At 41.5% G+C, this 19,486-nt stretch overlaps 1 protein-coding gene across 1 annotated transcript in view; it reads left to right on the plus strand.

The window, feature by feature from the left end:
• TMEFF2 (transmembrane protein with EGF like and two follistatin like domains 2) overlaps positions 1-19,486 on the plus strand; it is a 1,119,215-nt gene that overhangs the window by 963,779 nt on the left and 135,950 nt on the right. The window contains exon 7 of the mRNA XM_063934150.1: positions 3,629-3,688. Within this exon, the coding sequence (XP_063790220.1) occupies positions 3,629-3,688 (60 nt within the window). The remainder of the gene's footprint in view (positions 1-3,628; positions 3,689-19,486) is intronic.

A 19,486-nucleotide genomic window follows, 5' to 3' on the forward strand; every position in this document is an offset into this window, starting at 1 on the left:
AGAAATAATGCGATTGCTAGTGGTGCAATCACTGGACTAGTCACTAGGATACCCACACAGATGGAAAGGATGGGTAATAGCCAGAGAGTGTAAACTAGGCACAGTCACAATAATATGCCTCGGCGGCCAGATAAATGAAATAATAACCAGGACTTAGCTTCACTGGATTCCTGGGACAGGCACGGGCAGCAGCTAATTAGAAGCTGACAGGATGCACACGGACTGGGTCTGGGAACCAGATTGAATCTTTCCACAGGGAACTGGTTGGGATCTTCCTGTACTGGTAATCCAAACGGAATCTTTCTGAAGCTGGTAACTAGGCAGGATCTTCTTGCAGGGGAACAGAACAAGATCTTCCAAATGAGTTCACAAAGCAGAATCTTTCAACTGGCTTCCTTGGTCAAATGAAGGGCTCTGGATAAGCTATCACTGACACAGATTGTTCAAGAGGAGACCTATTTAAAAGGAGTTAATTAGCCAATTGAAAACAGCTGAACGCAGCAAAACAGCCTGCTTGATTACAGCCTAGCACCTTTCACAGTGAAAATCAGCCCAGTCTGCTGCAATTTCTAATAGTCCATATCCAAAAAGCAACCTGAAACAGCTGGCTAAAGATGCGGCCTATCTGTTACTAAACGACAACCGTGATGGCGGCCTGTGACAACAATGACATTACCTGTGATACCGCTGTTTCAGCACCTTCACCGCTACCACATCCCAAAGACAGAGTCACAGGCTGGTGATCTGTCTGGACCCTGCTCTGTACAGAATACCAGTGTAACAGTGAGAACTGTCATACTAACACCTGTACAATAAACTACAGTACCTTGTTAAGGCATACTAGACATGTTCCTGGGTCAAATCAGTTTCCACTGGTGTGTACATTTAACGGTGCCAAACCACCACCTGTACACATATTTCCAACATTGAGTAAGAAGGAGAGTGAAGGTTCGAAGGCGACAACAATAACACTAGGATATACAATGATTTATACAACCCATATGATCCTTATCATCTGTATCGGAGCGAATAGTCTTCCTCACAGTTGTTTGAGAAGTCCAAAAGGAACCATAGAATAAAAACAGAAAAAACAAAACAACAATGTGTAGTATTGCTTTAAATTCTCAATCTCATAATTAGATCTCCAGGTGTTTGGAAGTAGAAAGGTGGTTATATCTCTTCACCAAGGTAAGTACAGATTCTCACCACTCCAAAATTCTAACAAGGTTTTTTTAAACACGAATTCCACAGGAAACCGAAAAGCATTTATTCCAAAATTTTAATTTCCATAATAATTTCCATACAAATGTTTAAAATGGATCACACACAGGGCTATATAGTGATGGAAAATGGCAGAGATAAACTATCAGTCGCTTTACAGGTAAGAAAGTCTGGACTCAACCCTATAGTAGAAACTTCAGAATATATGCCAAACTGGGTAAAAATAGTCTCTGGTGCAATCCTAAAGTGGTCCACTGGTCTCAGCACCAATGCCATTTGATCCACAGGGATCTTTTTCCAGGTGTACCAGTGGAATGGACTGAAGCAATATTTATACCATATGTTCGGGAAGTGGGGAGAAAACAGAAAGTTTCTACATGCATTATGGGTGAAACAACTAACATGATAAAAAACACACAATATATATCCACAATTATTTAAACCAATAAGTATGTCTATTGGTAATGAGAATAATTGATTATGTCTAAATTATACTTTAACACATATATAATAAAATTATGTGATGGAATGAACCTTGACCGGAAATTATGTAATTAACTATGTGCTCCAAAGATACAGGAAATGTACAGGTTAAAATCATTATATTCTTAAAACGCACAGGTACAAAAGCATCGCATGGAGGTGATGCCTTTGTACCTGACAAGTAGCTGCCTGCCAGTGCAGCTCTTGTGCGCTGGCAGGGGGCTAACCGCCGCATCCCGGGTTGCAGCAGCTGCATGTGATGTCACGCAGCCCTCACAGCCCACCCCCCCAGTGGTCTGAACACACCTCCGTTGCCCGGATTCCGCCCTGCCAATGGCGTTTTAACACCACTGGCATGCCTCCTCCCGCCCCGCGACTGCCTCTACTATGCACGTGTGCACTGCACATTGTAATTCAGACTGCGATCGCTGCCTGCCGCTGCCGCGATGCAGTCTGAAGTACCCCCTAAATTTACCAAGCTACAAAATGTAATGCATTCCAGTGTTTGGCCTCAAATGCTAATGCCATCTTCTGAGAGAATTAGCGCTTGTAATCTAAGGGCTACACACCGCAAAAAATTGAAGATGAGGAATCCATGGGATCACGCAGTTGCGCGGCTATCAACCACAAGTAAAGTGATCGCATTATAGACATTTTGCAATCATAGAAATTTTAATGGGGTTTTAAATCATATAGGTCAGAAAACTAGGACAAATATATTACCCATATAGGTCCTTACCAATACTTTCATCACAATATATAATATATATTTTTTTTAATATCCACCCAGATGTATTAAAAATCACACCCAGGGACAGGTGCTCTGATAGGTGCCTGCCCCTGCACTGTGTAAAGTGATCATATCAGCAGTCATTAGATGTTATTGCGGAGGGATCTGAAGGATCCACTCATGGCTCCCCCCCCCCCCCCTCCCCGGTCTGAGGATGTGGAGTATAATGAGCAAGACTTGGCTCTTCCCTCTTACAGGGTACATTTTCATCGGAATCAGAGAAGGGTTGGGCGGTGCAACGCTGGGGATCAAGTGGTGCTGCGAGGAAGGGAGAGTTGGATCCAAGTTGGGGAGAAAGAAGGGACAAGGAAGTGGGGCTAAGGGAGAAGCCCAGCCCAGACTTACTAGCTGCACACTGTAGGGTTCGAAGTTAGGTGCAGGGGGAAGGAGAGCACAGAAGGCAGTTGGAGAAGGACTGTGGGGAGGGAGAAAGTGGTGCAGCTAAAAAGGGTATTACCTCCATCCAGAGACTACAGACACACTGCCCATGGTAACCCTAGACAGCACCATGCGACCCAGTACATTGATTTTTTTCAGGGACTGGGGGGGGGGTGAAGTGCCCCCTTGCACCACACCCTTCCCATTCATTTTCTAGTTATCTCTGCTCCCCTGTTCTAGGAAGACAGGAGGCACTTTATTTTAAAGAACCTCTTCACTTTACAATTAGAACCTTAGGGTGTAGCTCTGCTTCAGTTATGTCTGTCAAAGTATATATGATCTTGTATTAAATGTGTATTATTATTATTATTATTACTATTATTAATAGTATCATTCGGTGTGATGTAATGGAGTCCAAGATCGCTGGAGGTGTGGGATGCCGGCTGATCTCAGACATTTTTAAGGGGCAGTCACTTACAAGAAATGCCTTGTAAGTGACTGAACCTTAAAAAAAAATGTCAGAGATTGGCCGGCATCCCACACCTACGGCGATCTAGGACTCCATTACATCCAGTCTATGATCTTTTATTTATATGGCACCATCAAGTGTTCGTAGCGATGTACAAAATATAAACTTGCCTGTCTTGTGTCATATCTTTTTAAAAGTTTGGTTGTTTTATGGAAATTATTACAGATAAAGGCCCGTTGTAATACAGCTGCCAATAACCTCACCATTTATTTATTTATTTATTACAGAAAATACAACAGCAACCACAAAATCAGAAGACAGTCTTTATGCAAGGACAGACTATGCAGGTAAATGAAATACACATTTAACTATCTACTTATATTCTGCAGTGTCCACTAATTATGAAGAATGTATGCCATTTGGTGTCTTGCACAGAGTGACATCAATGACTAAAGAAGAACATAATGTTCTGAACTAAGACGAGAAGTGTATATCAAAACAAACGCGAGCAAAACATGTACAAAATGTTATTTATTTCTGAGTTTCTATTAAATAAATAGTGGAGATGTTAGAGAAAATATCGACTAATTTCCATTTCGAAGTTATTTTGTTGGTTACAGAACACGCTACATGCATGAACTCATTCCAGATAATAAAATGTTGTACAGTATGTCACCAAGGTAGCAATCAGGAATAATGATAGTTAGTTTACTATAGTTTCAAATCACAGCTGGGATTGAAAGAGCATATTTAGGTGTGTGCATTGTTTTCTCTTAAGTGAGTGGTCAATGTTTCTCTGTCATAATGATAGACTGTTGCCTCCATATAACTTCATAAAAAAACAACTTATTGAAGTTGGAGTGAGTGTGCAATATACAATTTGTAATAGCTTTTGTCATAAGGTTCCATGACAGTGGCTAAAAAACGTAAATGGTTTACAGTATGATGGGATAGAGGTCTTAACATATACAAGAGATTGATATCACTCTGTTATATCCAGATGGAAGCCTATGGGGGTTATTCAGGTTGCATTGCTAAGCGATGCGACCGCAATAACCCCATCAGCAGCGCCAGTGTACATGCACAGGTACCATCCTGCGTGTGCTCGGCAGCCAAATGCATTTGGTTTATAATGTGTGTGGACACCTCTGCCTGATTGGCAGGCAGAGATGTGCGTGGAGCGGGCAGGGGCGGCAATAGACCACTGAGGGGGGCAGTGTGTAAAAAACAAGGATGGGGCAGCGGCATTTTTGCAGTGGCTGCATGACGTCACATGCAGCCAATCCGATCTAAAAAATGGCAGCGTACCTCCTGCATACGCAGCCTAGCTGTGACTGCAGGGGGTCATCTACAGTTGATGCAACTGCAATTAAATTATGGTCGCAGCTGTTGGGTAGACCATTCTGCATGCTGGACGGCCTTGCCTTGTGATGGACAGCCCCCAGCAGGTGAAAGAAAGGATTGCAGATTCTGCTTTTTTTTTTCAAAATCTGCAATCCATACTGAATAACCCTTTAGTCAGCAAGAAAAAGTGGTGTTTTGTGCTTAAGATACTTCTTATATATAGATACTATATGTCCGCGATTATCCTACCCGAGAACTAATTGGATGGTTGTACGCATCATGATCATGACTAGCCACACCCATGTGCGTCTCGTTCGCAGGAGCGTATGCACCATACAACCCTATAGGACGCGGCACACTATCCTTGGCAAACAACCTGTGATTGCCACGACTAGCGTGTAAGATGACCAGGGACACATCTGTACGTATCTGTATAAATAGTATTAACACTTTCCCTCAACCTTTCCTCTAGGTGAATAGTGAATACAGCAGATGACAATAATGTATTCACTATATGTTATATCCAGATAGGGCTCTCAATCCTTGGAGCTTTATTTTAGTGGTTATTGTAAAACCACAGAAACAAGAAGGTCATTGTAACAAAATGGTTAGCTATGAAACATCAGCTGTCGGGATGCTGGTGGTCACATGACCGACAGGGGCATCCCAACAACAAAGATCCCGATGTTGAAGAGGGTAAGTATTTTTACCCCACTCCCCTTCTGCTACCCTAACCCTTTGGGTGTGGTGGCTAGAGCAAAACCTCGTGGGGGGGGGGGGGAGAGGGTGGCTAGGGCTAACCCCTTCCTAGTGCTTAACCTTAACTTTAAACTCCCTCAATGCCCTAACCCCAACAGAACCCCCGATACTTACCTTCATGATGTCGGCTGTCGCGGTTCCAGCACTTGTCTCCCGAGTGGTGTCAGGATTCTGGCATCGGTCGCATGACCACTGGCATCCTGACAGCCGGGATGCTAAAGGCATCCCTAACAAAGGTACTATACCACTGTACATCTTTATAATCCAGTAAATATTCTCTTGGAGGATAATAATAGAGCTGTTATGAGACATCCTCCACAAATTACATTTTATTAGTCTTGTATGCCATTGTAATCTGCAATTAACTGTTTGCATGTGGTCAGGAGGTTGATACTAATTATGGGACTGATTCATGTTTGTTAGTAAAGCAAAAAAAACAAGCAACTGGGCAAAATCATGTTGCACTGCAGGTGGGACAGATATAACATGTGTAGAGAGGTTTAGATTTGTGTGGGGGTTGTTCAAACTGAAATCTAATAGTAAAAATAAAACTGTCCAGTATTTGTGGGCTACATGCAAAAGCAGCCAGTATTTACCCTGCACAGAAAAAATATAACCCATCTAAATCTCTCTGCACATTTTATATCTGCCCCACCTACAGTGCAGCCTTGAGTGTTTGCCCCTGCGACTTATTGATCATCATAGCAAGGCAGATGCTTGCAGGAAATTGCAAGCACTTGAATTGAAAATGAAAATTGTTGGGGATAAGGGGTATATATGTGGTAAAAACACAGTCTAACCTGCACAAAACCCCATTAGAATCTCTGCCTCAATTAGGTTCCTCTGCAGTCACTTTAAGTCAAGTTCCATAGCATAGCTTGGATGGAGTCAAGTTCTGCAGCAGCATGATCAGAACACCAAATTCAGTGCGCCAAATATCAAGTGTCTGGTGTTTCTTTTATTGCTCCTTTCCCTGATGTCACATGGAGATCATACATACCTCAGTTTCTTTCTAGGTCAATAAGTGAAAACACCATCCAAATTCATCCAGTAGTTTTTGCGTGATGCTGGAACGAAAAAGAGGCAAAAATTCAGATTTTTTTTTCATCTCTATTGTTCATAAACAGTCCCTAGAAGTAAAGTACTGTATATTGGCCCTCATTCCGAGTTGTTCGCTCGTTATTTTTCTTCGCATCGGTGCGATTTTCCGCTAACTGCGCATGCGCAATGTTCGCACTGCGGCTGCGTCAAGTAAATTTGTTAAGAAGTTTGGTATTTTACTCACGGAATTACGAGGTTTTTTCTTCGTTCTGGTGATCGGAGTGTGATTGACAGGAAGTGGGTGTTTCTGGGAGGAAACTGTCAGTTTTATGGGTGTGTGTGAAAAAACGCTGCCGTTTCTGGGAAAAACACGGGAGTGGCTGGAGAAACGGGGGAGTGTCTGGGCGAACGCTGGGTGTGTTTGTGACGTCAAACCAGGAACGAAACTGACTGAACTGATCCCAGTGGCAGAGTAAGTGTCGAGCTACTCAGAAACTGCAAAGCAATTTCTATTCGCAATTTTGAGAATCTTTCGTTCGCAATTCTGCTAAGCTAAGATTCACTCCCAGTATGCGGCGGCTTAGCGTGTGCAATGCTGCTAAAAACAGCTTGCGAGCGAACAACTCGGAATGAGGGCCATTGTTTCAAAAACAAAATTGCTATGTACAGACATAACCCCTGTAGAGCCACTGTTACACATTATGCTAGGTAGACCATATTATGCTAGGTAGAGACCATGATACACATTATACCAGGTAGATCCACTGATACACCTTATGTCAGATAGAGCCCACATTATTCCAGCTAGAGCCCCTTATATACATTATGCCAGGTAGAGCCCACATTATCCCAGGTAGAGGCCCTGATACACATTATGCTAGGTAGAGCCCACATTATTCGAGGTAGAGTCCCTGATAGACATTATGACAGTAAAGGCCTCATTATGCCAGGTAGAGCCCTCATTATGCCAGCTAGAGCCCCTGATACATATGCCAGGTAGAGCCCACTTTATGCCAGGTAGAGTCCCTAATACACAATGTCAGATAGAGCCCACATTATTCCAGTTAGAGCCCCTGATATACATTATGCCAGGTAGAGCCCACATTATGCCAGGTAGAGGCCCTGATACACATTATGCCAGGTAGAGCCCACATTATTCCAGGTAGAGCCCCTGATACACATTAAGCCAGGTGGAGCCCACATTATGGTAAAGTCCCTGATACACCTTATGCCAGGTACAGCCCACATGTTAGGTAGAGCCCCGATACACGTTATGCCAGGTACAGCCCACATTATGCTAGGTAGATCCCATATTATGCCAGGTAGAGCCCCTGATACACATTATGCCAGGTAGAGCCCAGTGTGTGTGTGTGTGTGTGTGTGTGTGTGTGTGTGTGTGTAAGAACAGGGTGTAGTGTCAGTGAAAAAGGTGTAGTGTCAGCAAGCAGTGTCTGTGTGCGTAAGAGCAGGGTGTAGTGTCAGTGAGCAGTGTGTGTGTGTGTGTAAGAGCAGGATGTAGTGTCAGTGAGCTGTGTGTGTGTGTGTGTAAGAGCAGGGTGTAGTGTCAGTAAGCTGTGTGTGTGTTTGAGCAGAGTGTAGTGTGTGTGTGAGCACCCATCCCCGAAGTAGCTATGCTGCAACTTACACTACATGTACTTGGTAATGAGCAGCAGGAAGTCCCGTCACACAGTGCTCTCATCCCTCCTTTCCTCAACTCTTACTCCATCAGAGCAGCTGTTTATCCATTTATCTATGTAGCAACAGCAGTGGAGAAATGTGGGATAATGGTGTGTCGTGGGTGGCAATTTGTGTTCGCAGAGAGGCTGGGCCTGCTGGGTCCTGGAGGCTAAGTTTTGCTTACCATCCTTCAGCAATGGGGCAGCCAAAGGCATCTGTGTTTATGCAGAGCTGCCTATTGCAGCTATTTTCCAACGAAGGCTGACCCTTTAAGCCTTGTGGGACATCAAACCACAAATGGTTTGAGTGTTGCCCCTTTAATAATGTAATGGTACCTGTAGTTTGTACTTGAAGGCAGTCAGCTTCATTTTAATAGCCAATAGTAGTTAAGTGGGGAGAACTTTTTTTTGTAGGTAAGAGCGGTGTGAAGCAGAAGGTCGGCTTCTTTGTTCCAGTTTTTCAACACAGGGAAGTACTCCATTGTACTCTGCTTATATTACATTACTGCAATAATTTTTCCTTTCCCTTCTACCTCACATGCTGTTTACTCTCTGTACTCTCCTGTTTCTTCCTTTTGTCATTTTTATTTATTTCTGCTTTGCCTTGCTCCCCTCCCTCCTCCCTCAAAGCAGAAAGCATGGCAGATCACTCAATGATTACACAGGATTTCCCAGTTCCAGATACATTATTCCTATTGATATTAATCCAATAACTTACAATAGACTGGAGCACATACAGTACATGAAGCAAGAGTACAGAGCTCTACATAATTAAAAAAAAAAAAATATATCATAGTTAGTGTCTTTTTTATTGTTTGTTTAAATTGGCTATCATCAAAATGAGGGCTTAAAACCAATCAATTAAAAAATGTAAATTAGGCAAGTAGGAGTGGCTGTTACTGTTGTGCCTAGGTGCACCCTCACCCCTAAATTCACCCCTAGCTGCAGATTCTATCAGACTCCATGCTGCTTTTGTATATAGTTAGGGCAGGGTATGTGACCCATGCTAGTGAGCTTGATCGGTATCCCTAGTAATGTCTGGCTGCCAAAGTTAGCATATGAGGCTGACACAGGGAGAGTCTACTTGGCAGCACAACCACTGTCTCTGTAGTCAGAGATATAAGGGAGTACATGCAGGGGTCATCATCTAATTGATGTGTTCACAATTAAATTGTGAACGCATCGCGGGGCGGCACAACACACATGCTGGGCGGCCTTGCCCTCTGCTGGATGGCCCTCAGCATGTGTATAGATAGATGGAGATCTTGCTGTGGAAGCAATATCTGCATTCATCTCTGAATAGCCGCCATAGCTCACCTGGAGTGAAGACTGTGGTGAAGGACTCCAAATTTCTCTGAAAGCACTGCAGAATATGTGTGCGATATATAAATACTTGATAAAATAGAGGATGTGCCCATGTCCCCTTTTGCATACCAATTTCGCTTTAGCACAATGTTGGGTTGTTACTATATTGGAAGGAATTTTGCTATATTTGCCATGCATTGTGTAAGTGGGGGTGCAAAAATTCCATTACTTTCAAAGAGTGTAATATTTTTTAATTTATTTTACTGTGCATTCATTATGGTGCCCAAATAATTATTATGAGCTACTGGCTGCCATAGTGAAGTGTTGGTGGCTCTACCCTTCAGTGATTGTCTACATGCTAAGTGGTCAGGAACCTTTACACTGCCAGCTATGGGCCTAATTTAGAGTTGCATGTTGATGCAATTGCAATAGCTTTTTTCTAAGCTATGGAACTGCTAAAATTGGATGCAGCAGGAGGTAGCGCTATAGTAAGCTGCCTCTTGCAGTATCAAAGTAAGAGGACAAATGTGTATGTTATTTAATGTAACAGATAACCATCCCCATTATTTCCTCTGAACTTTGCTTAGTTGGTGGTAGAGCTGAGATTTATATGTACACAGTGGTGTCACATGCCAGGTGCGGGGGGTGCTGCCTGCGCCCAGGTGTCACCATCAGAAAAGTGCCGGCTCTTCTCCAGTGACAGGAGCCAAGTGCTGCAGTGTGATATTCACCTGCAGCACTTGGCTCCTGTCACACATGAAGTGGCGGCACTGCATTCAGCCCAGTCTCTCGGGGCAGTCAGCATCTCCGGGGATGCTGGGCACGCTCCCGGAGTGAAGACACGAAGACCCCAGTGAGGTCATGCCCCTTTTGTTAGGCCACACCCCTTTTGGGCAGCAGCACCGGAGGCACGGGGGGTATAGTGCAGAGTGTGCACCCGGTTTACACTGCAATTTAGATTTCAATTTGAACACACCCCACCCAAGTCTAACTCTCTCTGCACATGTTATATCTGTCCCCCCTGCAGTGCACATGGTTTTGCCCAACTGCTAACAAATTTACTGCTGCGATCAACTCTGAATTAGACCCAGTGTGCGCTGTGATTGCAGTGGCTTCCTATTGGAAGCATTATCTGCTAATCAGATGCAGTGATCGGCATATATACGGCTTCCAATGGGAACCCTGTCTGCCAGCTCTATTGTGCTTCTCGGTTGCAGCCTATGCAGTCCTTAGAAGCCACAGAGAAAATGGGGGGTGCAAGCTCTCCCAAAAGCCGTATTGTTCTTCTGTGCATTATATCTGATGCAGTCCATAGAAGTGAGTGTTCATGCATGCCACTTTCAGGGGCTGTGTGGCTTGTGTGCATGTTCAAGCCTGTTTTATTTTTCTAGTTCCCCCTTCCTTCTTAAGGCAGCGTAACGGCAGCAGGTGCAGGCACATTCTCAGGAGGTGCAGGCTGTAGGCAGAGCAGCAGGAGTTGCCAGCAGCCCCACTGAAGACTTCAGGTAGGAGCCACCACTGAATGGCAGTGTTTGGGAACTATGTAGGGATCATTTTTTTGTCAGAAGCCAATTAACTTACCAGTGTGTTTTTGGACTGTGGGCGGAAACCAGAGTATCTGGAGGAAACCTACGCAAGCACTGGGAGTTCATGCAAACTCCACACAGTAGAGCATGAGTGGGAATTGCACTCATGACCTCAGCGCTGCCAGACAGTAATGCTATCCAGTATGCAGTGCATCGTCTTGTTTTAATTGAACACTTTTGTAACATTTACACTAAAAAGGTGCTAGCCCCCCATATCACTCTATACCAGTCAATGGCCTATAATAGCACACTGTACCAGCCAGTGCCCGATTATAGAACTTTCTACACTGTACCAGCATAGTGTAATAATCTTGGATCATTTGTTATTAGTTGTTTTTTTATTTAGTTTATGTATATGCGCAGTGACTGCACTTAAGCAGCCTCATGAGTAATAAATGACAAAAACTGAGTGGTGCTGCATAACACAAACTTGCTTATGAAAAAGAAGAGAAAGAAATCTTCAAAGAAACTTCCCCAAAGTCTGTACATTTTTTGAAAGAAAATAATCAACAGTCTATTGCTTGATTAAAATCAAAGAAAGTGACATCAAAACATATACACAGAACAATATAAATTCCACTGCCAACACATCTATAAAATGCTGCAAGCCCCTCTGACAATTATAAGGCAAATGAAGATGTAAGTGCTGAAAGTGAGATTAGGAATACAGTAGCATACCAGAAACATACGTAAATGCACAACCTGGACTTTATAATACTGTTGAGGAATATGTGAGTGATGAATGGATTGCCCATGAATCAACAATTGCTGTACTTCTAGGCCGAGGAATAAACCAAAATAAAGACTGTGATTTTTCTAAGGCTAACAGATTTCTTGGTATAAAGCAAGGTGTTTGAATACAAATAAGTTCTATAGTAATATTTTGAATGGTAGATAAAGGGGGTTATTACGGTTGTTTGCAAACCAAAAAAACAAGCAATTGGGCAAAACCATGTTCACTGTAGGTGGGCCAGATGTAACATGTGCAGTGAGATTTAGACTTGGGTGGGTTCTAAATCTTTATGCACATTTTACATCCGCACCACCTGCTGTGCAACATGGTTTTGCCCAGTTGCTTGCTTTTTTGGTTTGCTAGCAAACCTGAGTAAAGCCCAAAGCCAAGTATATTTAATATATTCTCCAAATGCAGGTTCTGTTTTTTTGTGTCCCTTGTAGGCTATTTGGAGCGCAAACTTTATGAAAACTAAACTTACTAGTGACGATTTGTCAGACTGGAAAAATCATTCATGCATTTTATCTCAATATGAAAACTCACAAGAACATAGGCATTGTGAAGTGACATTATAAACAAGCAAAAAAAGGAATCAAGATGCTAGAAACTGTTAAGGAGTTAGAAATATAGAAACAGAATTTGAGGGCAGATAAGAACCACTTGGCCCATCTAGTCTGCCCATGTACACAGGGAAATTACATGATGTCTCTTGAGCTTATAGCTAAATTGAACCCATTTAGAGAAAACAACGTACTTTATGGCAGTGGTTCCCAAACTCAGTCCTCAGGGCACCATAACATACTTAAGCACAGGTGACTTAATTAGTACCTCAGTCAGTTTGATTATACCATCTGTGCATAAACATGGATATCCTTAAAATCAGGATTGTTAGGTTTATGGAATCCTGCTTTATGGAAATCCCAGACCGGGACAAATATCGATCGTCCTTTTTTCTGTAATGAAGTGATACATTTACTTGTTGAAAAAAATAACAATCTTTATGAAGTTAAAGAAGCTAAATGCATTTCTATGATAATTGCTTGCACCCCAGACATTTCATACACAGATCATTTGACCTTTGCAGCACAGGAGTCCCTCTTCCTTCTATGGTAAGGTTGGGAGGTATGTGTATGCCCATATAAAAGGTTCAGGAAACATAAACTATAAGCAGATGAAAACACGGAGAATGACGCTTTGCATAGTGGAAGAGAAAAGCTTAAGATTGAAGCTTTTTTTTTCATTCTTGATCTTTTCAAATCTAAGCTGGAAAGGATAAAAAAAGGCTTATCATTTAGTGACTGACAACGTTCTTCTTTTTAGCTTCTTACAAAAAAAGCTCTCCTAGTACCTTTTATGATCGTAAGGTAAACTGCAGGCTACATATGTAATGGATTTGGAACGTTCTTTCCGCAAGGGGTACATTCAATTTCTGGACTTTTGAATAATAACAAAGTTAAGGGCACACTTCTTGAAATAAGCACACGTCTGTGGCAACAGCAGTTTCAGTCACTTCTCCCCTACCTGGACATTGCACTCGGCCTTGGAGAGGATTAAGTCTTGCCTTTGAGTGACCATAGGAGGGAGACGTCTTAATTCTTTATCGTGGCTTAATATTGAAGCTGAAACATTAAGCCGTTTTGAATTATGAGGATTTTATAGAAGAATTTGCAGTTTTGAAAGCAAGAAGGAAACCCCTGTTAGTTGTCCTATTTGATGAATATGTACAGCTTACATACTGTTATTAAAAAAAAAAACATGTTATAGTCCTTGGCTTGCTTTACTGTTATAAGTTAGGACTTATAACCTAATAATGCAAATTTTTAAAATGGTGGAGCAATTGCTAAGTGCAGACTATGTACGAGTATATGTATGATTGTATAGTGCACTGAGGAGCAGATTCCGAGTAGCACACTGCTGTGACCGCTTTAGCATCTTTCACTGTAGCTGCACTTGTAACATTATGCTAATCTTAGTAGAGGCACTTCCCTGGTGTACAAGCACGTGTCTGAATATGCAAGGACTGAGAAGACCACTTTGTGCATCTTTAGACGCACCATTTGATATACCATCGAAATTTGCATCAGCCCTATGCTACGTGCAGATTCTCCATCATCCTCCACTGCAAACAACTGAGCATTTGCAGGAGCGGAGACAGGACAGCTGGAGCAGAAGATGAGGACCTAAGACAGATGGACCAGAAAAGGCAGATTGGATGAAGCAGAGAGAGACAGCTGATTTGATGTCCGGACAGGGAGTGTTAACCCCTTCAGCATTAATAGGATGGGTAGTAATCGAAGCTCAGCAAGGGGAAAATTAGGGGACCTTACTCATGTCTTATCCAGTCTGACAGTTGCCTGCAATGCATACCCTTTGTAGTACAAATTAAGGTGGTCCAGTTCAGAGTGTCACACACTGCCCATCCCAGACTCCGGACCAATAGGTGTCAACCCTATGTGATGCTTATTAATATATTATATGCCTGCATTTGCATGTACCTGTATTTCAACTATGTGCAAAAGAAAATGTGCACACAAATTATATTTATGCCCACGGTCTAATAATAAGATGGGCCATAGTCACGAGCGCCGACAGCTGTGCCTTGAGGCTTATGGCCTTCGCCTACTGGCGGCTAGCGCGATAGTCCTCTCCCCACATATCATGCATGGAGATAGGGTAGTGACTGTCTCTGCAGCTGTTTCTCTCCCCAGCGTAGCACACAATCAGCATGTGTGCTAGGCTGGGGAGAGAGGCTACTGCAGAGGCAGTCACTCCCCTGTCTCCCTGCACCCAAAAGCAGTGCAGGTAATCTCTACAATGGGGGTGATAGGGAGGGGGCACGGGCAACAGGATGGGCAGCTGGACCCGGGACACTCCAACAGGCCTGTGCCCGGGTAAAATGTACCTGCCCCCCATCTCAGTGCCACTGGTCGTAGTATTATATTTCATCAGACTTTCTTATGATCAACAAATCAGGAAATCACAATCCTACTAATTTGTTTTCAAATAAAAAAAAAATTACTTAGAAAATAGTAATTCTGTCACAAAAACTGCCCTTGAATGGAGGGAAGATCACAGGACATCCTGGTTTTCAGAAGAAAACCTTACCATGATTAACAAGAGCGGCTTGTAGTCAGCTTCACAATCATTGAAGCTTTCTCAAGTTATTCATATAATCCTCTCTCTAAAAAATAGAAGATATATCTGGAAAATGCCATGCAGAAGTGGCACAGAGGTTAGTAGTATTTATAGAGAAAAAGCAAATTCACATCATTCAAAGTGGTTTCCTTGGCTAGAACAGAAAGTTTTGTATGATTTTTTTAAAAGGTACATAACGAGGTTAAAATGAACGATGAATTTCTTTGGAAACAGTGTATATAGGAATATGTAGGATCTTTTGTCTGAGTATGGTACAGTGAACAATGTGTTAACTCAAAATTCTAGTCTGGTAAATCTAGCACTATATCTTCTCTACTGTCCATTAGTGTTGGCATCAAATGTAATTTTTTTTTTAATTAATGCAGTGCTGTAAAATTGATATACTGTATTTAAGTCATGTTATACTTGGCTGATTTTATTGAAGCTAAGAAAATGGAATAAATGACAGGAACATGCAGTGGCACTATGACAGACATTAGACAGCAGATGAAAATGTTGGATTTGACTCCGTAAAAGAACCAATGGTCCTCTTTCTTTCTCTAGCTATATTTATATACAGTCTATATGTCTGTCTGTCTCTGCATGTAAAAAAAAAAAACTGAGCATATGCTTATTGTGAGTAATGTTGACAGCATATGGCAGTATAAAATAAAAGTATTGTATAAATATAGTATAATATGTATGTACTGTGTATATATATATATATATATATATATATACTTATACATATGTGCATACTAGAATGAAGCATCATTAGACGTGCTCATTAAAAGCGGAATTCTAGGTCTCAAAAAATGTAAAGTAGTTCATTCAATGAAAAAATAGACACTACATGCAGTATATACTGTAGATATGCATACCTTAAACAATATCTAAGCAGATACATTCAAAGTTTTCTACACAGTATGTTCTGCTGCAAAGAGTAATCCAACCAATGACACCTCTCTGGGGACACAGTTATCACAATTTTCAATATGGATTAATTTACCTCAATGTTGAAAAAATCACCACAGTGAAATAATAAAAAAACACTTATTTAATAATAAAAACATATTAATCCCAAGCCTGTAATGAAATAAAAAATAGAGAGTCTGATCTGAGATCCTTACGTGCAATAGGTGGTATTACTGTATAAAATGAATATAAAGTACTCCATATTGTATACAAAAAGTTATATGTTAGAGTCCAGATGACTCTGATAGTAATCCACATCTATCCTACATGCAGGAGCTGTAAGATATACTGTACAAAAAAATGTTATTATTGACCTTAACATACTGGGGTGGATTGGGTGTGAAAACCAACCTGAGAAATTTATGGAAGCAGCCCTAATGAGGGTGCGGTCTGATGAGGGGGTGGGGTCTGTTGAGGGGGTGGAATCCCACCTCATAAGGCCTAATTGTATGCAATTGCGGCCTTCCTTGCATCTTTTGCTGCAGTTGTGTCTGAGACCAGGGGCGGATTGGGGACTAAAAGTGTCCCTGTGACATTTTGTAGAAGTGGCCCGACATAGTCAGCACAAGAGGTATAACATACAGTGTATCCATGGCAGCATCACTGGATGGCAGAGTTGCTGTACTGCAGAGATGGAATAACAGAATGAATGGGTACAATGCAGTGTATTGAATGCAGTGGGTTGCCTGTCATGTGGGGGGTGGGCCACGTGACAACACACACAACAGGTCCTAGAGACATGTCCTCATTAGGAATCTTCCTGGTGAGCCGTATGGCCAATCCGCACACTGTTCACATACTAATCTATGTATCTTGATAAAGGCCATTTTGTGACCAAAACATCGAAAATATGTGAAAATGAATACATTCTGATTCTATGCTTATAGATTACAGACTCCTCTCCTGGATGCAGGTTGTATACTGTATTACTGTATCACACTTGGGGACTTATACTGTAGAATTCCTTTGTTTTAGGTGACAGTTTTCTATACAGTATATGTATGCTTCATTGCTAAATGTGATGCGAGTAGTGAAATTTCTATTCAAGTAGACAATTAATAATTAACCACTTAACTTGCATGGTCAGATCACATTCGACTGTGCTGTCCCACTGTGTCCCCCAGTTTTTGATGAGGAGTTCCGGTCTGCAGATGTGCATAATATATTTAAATATTCAAAAAAATACTTTTTAAACTACATTGAATAAAACATTTTTTAAAACAATGTTATGAATAGTTTTGAAGGGAAAAATCGTCAGTTAAGTGGTTTTAATTGGGTACTATTAGGCAGAAATTAATAACATTAATATACATTTTACTAATGTTGGCAGTAAACCCCTGAATCAAACTAATAGAGAACACAAAGGATTTGGTTATTATCGATTAGTACAAACTTGTAAAAAATAAAAATATTAATAATAAAAAACTGAAACAAACACAGCACATTATATGAAATTGCAATAGATTTGTTGAATAGGGGTCTACTACGTTATACCGGCTGTCGGGATCCCGGCGCCCAGCATACACAGAAAGTATAAAGCCGTTATATTTAATAAATGCTGCTCCATCTGTCTGGTAACAAGGAATTTTCTAGACTAATTATATCAATATAATCAATATCAGTTTTGTTTATTTTATTAAAATCACAGTTATAAGGATTTGCGGCTTTATACTTTAAACTGGCTGATGATTCTAAATGAGGCTTTGCTGCTTTGGCTCTGTTTATCATCCAACAGACTCCTGCCATCTTATCTGGACACATAACCTATCCTAGTGGTCTACCTACTGTAGTCGCTGGACTACCTGTTGAGCTCTTCCACCTGGTTCTAAAACCTCTGCAAGCCCCAGAAATGGTGACCCATTATGGCTGTCCCCATCTTCTGGTCTGGACTCTTCACTTGTGATTGTCCATATCTCTTATCTTTATGGGACTCTGATCACTCGGACCCATTTGTGCACACTTGTGGTTCCGGTTGTTTCCATTCCCATGGAATCATTGAGGAGATTGACCACTTTATCACAGTCTTAGCCTGCTGGCATCTCAGGTCCCATGCTGCTGTAGATTGCATACTCTACAATTCCTGCTGGGGAAGAGTAGCTGGATTACTCTTCTTCTGGTGCATAGGGCCACCTTCGCCCTTGCTTGTGGGCTGTACATACTCTCATGAAGGATTGTCCCTGCAAAAGAGCAAGGGAACAGGAAGTAACCTCTTTGTGGTGGCACTCTTATGTAAATACTTTTATTTGTTTATTATTTAAAACTTAACTTTTATTAAGTATATCTTAAGAAAAATTGTAGGTACCTAAGTTATTTGTTCCTTATAGGTCAAACAACCCAAAACAACAGAAATAGTTTATTCCAAAATATGTATCAGCATCTTAAAAAAAATTTACCAGCAAAATTAGCCTGATAAATATCTCAAATAAGAGAATGCTGACTAAGATAGAAAAAAGACTGCTGGATAATCTCCAGCAGTCTTCAAGGGGGTGAAAATATTTTGTATTATCAAGTGTTGAAATCACTACTAGGCACTGTGTAAAGCATTTATCCAAACAGAGTACTTCAATTAATTGTCACAGACTGAATTCTGTAGGGGTACTGTGTATGAATAATTAAGCTGAGAGAGACACATTCCCGCATAGTCTGTATACACCATATTAAAGTATCACCATATAATGTATCTCATCAGTTTATGCATTGGATCAACAGCAACTTTTGTTACAGTAGTTGTATCCAGAAATATTTAGACACATCAAAGATTCCTCAAAAGTGTATCCATACGGTTACAGTTAAATGTTGTGCATTTGCTTGTAAATACATTTATAACCATAACTCCGTACATTTATGATAGTATCTGATTACCTGTGAGTGATATCAATTTGCAGCTGTTAATATTTTAGGCAATGTGTCTTTCCTGTTAACCGTTGGGTCATTGCAGAGCGGCCCGTCCCGCTTCATCCCAATGAGAGGACGCCGGAGATGCCTTAGTTAAAGAGTATGTGTCCTCTGTGTCTTTGATCAGCGGGACACAGAGGACACCGGCGTCCTCTCATTGGGGTGAAGCGGGACGGGCCGCTCTGCAATGACCCAATGGTTAACAGGGCTACTCGTAACCGCTGCTCCCAACAGCAGACATGCCAATCTTCTTCCTTCCAACCAGTGCTGACAGGCTCAACTCTCTCACCTCCCATCCACTGTGGAGACACACATGGGAAGGCAGTAGAAGTTCTGCCTGCCAAACGGCCCTGGTGTCTGTCTTCTATTACATTTATTGACACTATAAGATTTAAAACTGTTACATTGTGAAAGACACTTTGCCTATCGTGGCCAAGGGACCATTTAATGAGATAGTGGGAGCAATGTATCTTTCATCCATCAGATCTGACAGATTACAGATTACAGATTGAGCTGCTTTCTGAATAAATATTGGTATCTTGTACATTATACTGTTGCAACATTAATGTGAACAATACAGGATACAACTCACTAACAACACTATAATAGACAGTAGACCTACATGACATCAAAATAGTGACATTTTATCTTACAGATGTCAGTCTGTTTCACTCTAATTTTATTTACTTTAAATTA

Source organism: Pseudophryne corroboree, chromosome 7 (assembly GCF_028390025.1).
Source record: "Pseudophryne corroboree isolate aPseCor3 chromosome 7, aPseCor3.hap2, whole genome shotgun sequence".
Lineage (NCBI taxonomy): Eukaryota > Metazoa > Chordata > Amphibia > Anura > Myobatrachidae > Pseudophryne > Pseudophryne corroboree.